General features: G+C 34.3%; 1 protein-coding gene across 1 annotated transcript; it reads left to right on the top strand.

The window, feature by feature from the left end:
* The first annotated feature begins 333 nt into the window (after window positions 1-333).
* LOC126878686 (zinc finger MYM-type protein 5-like) lies at window positions 334-2,809 on the top strand. The gene is made up of 2 exons (XM_050641547.1): window positions 334-431; window positions 547-2,809. The coding sequence occupies exon 2, from the start codon at window positions 615-617 to the stop codon at window positions 1,122-1,124; it is 510 nt and encodes a 169-aa protein (XP_050497504.1). The 5' UTR covers window positions 334-431; window positions 547-614; the 3' UTR covers window positions 1,125-2,809.
* Window positions 2,810-5,529: the final 2,720 nt, after the last annotated feature.

The following is a 5,529-nucleotide window of genomic DNA, read 5'->3' as shown; positions in this document are numbered from 1 at the left end:
AAATACGAGTAGAAATAGAAATACTTACAAACGTACAACTAAACTAAGGTAAGATGTTTGACTTACATTTGAAACTGTATAGGTAATTATAATTTGTAAATTAAACATTAATATAATCAATATTCAATAGAAAAATATGGAAGGGCGGAAACAACCTGGATCTTTCTGGCATAAAAGGAAACAAGAAAAGCAAGAAAGACAAAATAAAATTTTGAAAGGTATACCCAAAATGACAGCATTTTTTAAACCTGATGGAAATCAAGAAGACGACACTACAAATATTTCCCAACCCGGTAGTAGTTCTAGTGCTACTAGTGATAAATCACATGAACTTATTTTGGAGACTTCAGAATTAGTGCCAGAGCCAGAGCACTTAGTATCACCTGTTTCAAAAGTATTAGAATATGAAGAAGCAACCACCAGTAACTCGGGTAAGGCATATTTAAATTTTTTTAACGAGGCTAAAATGCAAAAAGATAACGGTGCCTTTACAAATGGTAAATAAAACAGGACAATGACAAATAATTTTTTTTTATTTCTTTTCAGATCCAAAACAGGATTTACTTAATTTTAAAGATCCGGCACTTTGGCAAGATTCCCATAATTATGCAGAAATGATTCTAGAAAAATGGGTCGAACAGAATCTTACAGATATGGACTTTTCAATGTCAAAAAGAAATTTCGGGGAACAACACAGGTATGCCGGTAAGCAAATATTTTATAAAAGACTTGTTAATGGAGAAGTGGTTCGCCGCGATTGGGCAATTTACTCCGAGAGCACTGGCAATATATTTTGTCTTTATTGTGTATTATTTGGAAATAAAAAGAACCAATTTAAAACAGGATTTTCATTATGGAATAAAAGTAAGGAAAGATTAGACGAACATGAAAGATCCAATGATCATATAGATAATCTGAAAATGTATATGACTCGCTTATTAAAGCAAGGAAGAGTTGATGTAGAACTCGAAAAGGAAATTAGCACTGCGAAAGAATATTGGGTGAAAGTACTAGAAAGAATCATAAGTGTAATAAAGTTTCTGGCTACCAGGGAATTGGCATTTAGAGGTACTTATGAAAGAATTAGCGAAAAACGGAATGGAGACTACTTAGGTTTATTGTAACTATGTATTGTCAGAATATGATCCATTTTTGAAAGATCATATTAATAAACGAGCAAATTTAGGTAAGGGCAAAACGTCATATCTATCAAAAGATATATGTAACGAATTACTGAATATTTTATCCAATCGAGTCATTGATGAAATTGTGAGACAAATTAAGGCAAACAAATACTATTCTATAAGTGTAGGTTCAACACCTGACATAACACACCATGACCAACTTACAGTGATTTTGAAATATTGTGACAATAAAGGGAATCCCGTGGAAAGATTCGTGGGATTTTATAAAAACACTGGGCATAGCTCACAACAACTTGAGGAAACAGTTATTGGGATGTTAGAGTCTTTGAAATTAGATATTAAGAACTGTAGAGGCCAGTCTTACGACAATGCCAGTAATATGAGTGGAAAGTATTCTGGTTTGCGAGCACGTATTAAAGCTTACAATGATTTAGCTATCTTTGTGCCGTGTGCTGCTCACTCTTTAAATTTGGTTGTCCAAAATGCAGCAGATTGTTGTTTGGAAGCAACATCTTTTTTTTATGTTGGTACAAGCTATCTACAATTTTATTTCCGTGTCTACACATAGGTGGGAGTTATTGTCTCGTGCAATAAAGGATTCGGCTGAGTCGGGGCAGACACTGTTACCTAAGAGAGTGAATACAACCCGTTGGTCTTCTCGTTTTGATGCCGTAAAAGCGTTAAAAAGCAATTACGGTTTGATTAAAACATGTTTGATTGGAATATCAACGGATATAAATGAGAAAAACATAGTAAGAGTTGAAGCAGCTTCTCTATCCGAAAAACTTGATTTGTTGGAAAACGGAATAATTTTATCATTTTGGCTTGGCGTTTTACAAAGGGTTAATGAAGTGAATAAATCAGTACAAAAGGAAAATATGTATTTAAGCACAACCGCTCATCTGTTATCATCTTTAGCAGATTACTTTGATTTCTTACGTGATCGTTTTGATCACTACGAGGTCTTAGGAATGTTGTTAACAGGGAACGAAAATTATGCTGAGAAGAGGATTATCAAAAACAATTGCAATTAGGAGAAATGAATTCGGAGGCAAGCTTAAGCCAAAAAGAAAAAATGCGAACACAATGTTATGTTTGTATAATAGACAATCTTAAGTCGGAGATTATTCGCCGATCTGATAGTTATAAATCTTGTTCAAGAGCATTTGAATTTTTGTTTAAACTAAAAGCTACGGAAGATGAAGATATTTTCAGATCGGCAACCGAATTACACCAAAACTACAAGGAGGATTTGGACGAGTATTTTCCCCAAGAATGTGTTCATTTAAATCATTTGTTAACGTCTCTTCCCCAATTAAAAATAGACACTCCTTTAGAATTGGTACAGGCTTTATACGAAAATAAATTAATATCTTCATTTCCAAACGTTAATATTTGCCTGCGTATTTTTTTCTCCATAATGGTCGCAAATGCAAGTGGCGAACGCTCTCTTTCGACACTAAAAAGGGTAAATACCTACTTAAGAAATGCAATTTCCCAAGAAAATTTGAACTCCTTAGCAGTCTTATCCATTAACGAGGACCTGTTAAATGAATTAAATATAACTGATATCATCGAAAACTTCGCTTCAGTAAAATCAAGAAAACAAGCTTTTCAATAGTAAAGGTATTTGCTTACCTACCTAATGTTACCTGTTTGAATGTTATTAAGTAAACTTTTATTTTACTTTGTGAAGTTCGCCCTTAATTTTTTCCTTGTATATTGTTAGTTTTCATTTAAGTTTGAAACCAAAAAAAGTTGTAATTGTTTTTTTTTTATTTTAATAAACTTGTATTCAAAATATGTTTTGTTGAATTGAAATAAAGTTAAGAACTATTTTTGAGCCTGGGCGCGGCATCCGTATCAGCACCGGGCGGCAGACTGTGTTAAACCGGCACTGGCTGAAGGTACTGCTCCATGTCAACAAAGGTGAGTGCGATTGATAATCTGTACAAATTGATAATAATTTCTCGCTAAATCTTCGACATGGTGTTACCTTTCGGCGCTCGACCCCGAATAATCCTACGGGAAACAATGAAAAGGATCGCGTCGCCAGTCGACGCCGCCGATATCCGTTCCCGGCTGACTGAAGTTATTATGTCTTAGTCCAATGACTTACTTTTTCCCGAATGTAAAATAAGGAAATTTTGTTTCTGGCTCAATAGGTGCCCTGTTTATGAATGGTTTGAAGATATTTGGAGAACAGCAGAAGACCGGCAGATAACATTGATAACCCGAGGAAATCGTCTGGAATCTACAAGTTGTATATCCAGAGAAATTTCTAGGCTTCAAGGACTGAATATTTCACGGAAAACAATAACACGCAGACTAAATGCGGTAAATTTGCAATGTGCTAGAGAAATGGTGCATCATGGTCCTAACTGGAATAACGTGATGTTCTCTGATGAGTCAAAAATTGGCTTGGTATCTGATTCGCGAAGAACACTGGTTTGGAGGGCTCCAGAACGACAAGCCCGACTAGAAACAGTCCAACCGCGTGTCCCATTTAAAGGTGGCAGTATTATGGTTTGGGGTGGTATTATGAGTGGTACACGGACGCCACTGCTGGTTCTGAAGAGAAGAGTCGCTGGTGCTGTGTACATCGAGGAAGTCTTAAATCCTGTCATACGTCTATTCCGAGATGCAGTAGGCAATGAATTTTTGTTTATGCATGACAACGCACCTCCTCATCAAACAGCAGCAATACAAAATTTTCTGGAAGAAGAAGGAATATCTACATTACAGTGGCCCTCGAATTTCCCCGACATGAACGTTATTGAACATGCTTGGACATTCTCAAAACACGCATCAAGAAGCGAAACAATCCCCCTATTACACTTCGAGAACTAAAAGATGCTGCTCGTGAAGAATGGGAGATAATTCCGCAAGCCCAGCTCGACCAGTTAATCGGCAGTATGCCAAATCGCCTACAGGCATGCATACAGGCCAATGGAGGAAATACTAATTATTAGTTTTATTAAAAAATAATTTTTTTTCTATAGGTACTAATTTATTTTTAAATGTAAGTTGTACGTTGTAATTTCTTCACTCAAGAGAATAAATCTTTTTTTTGCTAATCGTTTGTCTAGTTTTGAAATTTATTTAGTATTGTTGAGAATTAAAGCAAAATTATGTTTAACTATTCAGAAGAGTTTATGCATAAAAATCAATAAAAAGATGAAATATTCCAATATTCACTGAGATGAATTTAACAATTTATAAAGCCAATGTAATAATGTAATGTAATAATGACAGATGCATCAGAAACAAGACCTGATACAGCCACAGCACAAATAACAATGAAAACAGCAGAGATGAGAGTACTAAGAAGAATTACAGGAAATACGTTGAGATTCTAAAAAGAGTGAAGGCGTTATGACGCGTCCGCATTGGTAAATTTTTCGTGCGTACCAGCTGTTCGTCGCAAATATTTGCGTACTCGAAGTAAATTGTGCTATTCTGCGTTCCGCAGTCACTTTGCAGTGTGGGCAGCATATCCCAATATAAAACTTATGGAACCTTGCACTTGCAGCTCAGTGTTGCCGGTTTTAAGCAGACGAACTTAAAGTCCGTCTAAATAGAATATTCCAGAAGTCCAAAACATCTTGATTTGAAAATCTGTGGGTTTTATTATTTTTAAATAATTCATAGATAGGTAATATGAAAGATATTTATACGGTATTAAAGATATATCATTTGAATATTAATTATAATTAGCCTGTGATTAATATTATGTATATTTAATAGTTATTTATGATATAAGTGTTAAAAGTACAATTTGAAGGCACGCAAGTGAAAGTTTGCAGAATGAGCGAAGCGAATTCTGCAATTCACATGAGTGCCTTAAAAATGTAAAAATCCACAAGGAAGAAATTCCTGTAGCTGGCTGTATACCATTAAATTACAAGTAAAATTTAATAAAAAATGTTGTCCTGGTAAAAGGTATATTAGTTTAAACTAATATACCTTTTACAGGACAAAAGTAAAATTTAATAAAAAATTTTGTCCTGGTAAAAGGTAAATTAGTTTAAACTAATATACCTTTTACCAGGACAAAAGTAAAATTTTTTATTAAATTTTACTTAAAAATGTACTTTTTAACACGTGTAATTTGTACGCACGTCGCACGTAAGAAGTTATACTTCTATTATATGATTGCAACGAAATAAATAGGTATACTTTCAACAGATTATTTGTATTTAAAGATTAAACTAATTTTTAGTTACTACTTTCCAAAAATTTTTATTAAAACAATACTAAAAATACAAAAAAAGTTAGATAACACACGGATTCGAACCAGGGACCTCTCGATCTCCGGTCTAACGCGCTACCACCGAGCTAAACTCACTTTGCTTTGACAGCTTACAAGATTTCTCATACATAC

This window comes from Diabrotica virgifera, chromosome 10 (assembly GCF_917563875.1).
Source record: "Diabrotica virgifera virgifera chromosome 10, PGI_DIABVI_V3a".
Lineage (NCBI taxonomy): Eukaryota > Metazoa > Arthropoda > Insecta > Coleoptera > Chrysomelidae > Diabrotica > Diabrotica virgifera.
This window is presented reverse-complemented; position numbering and strand designations above follow the sequence as displayed.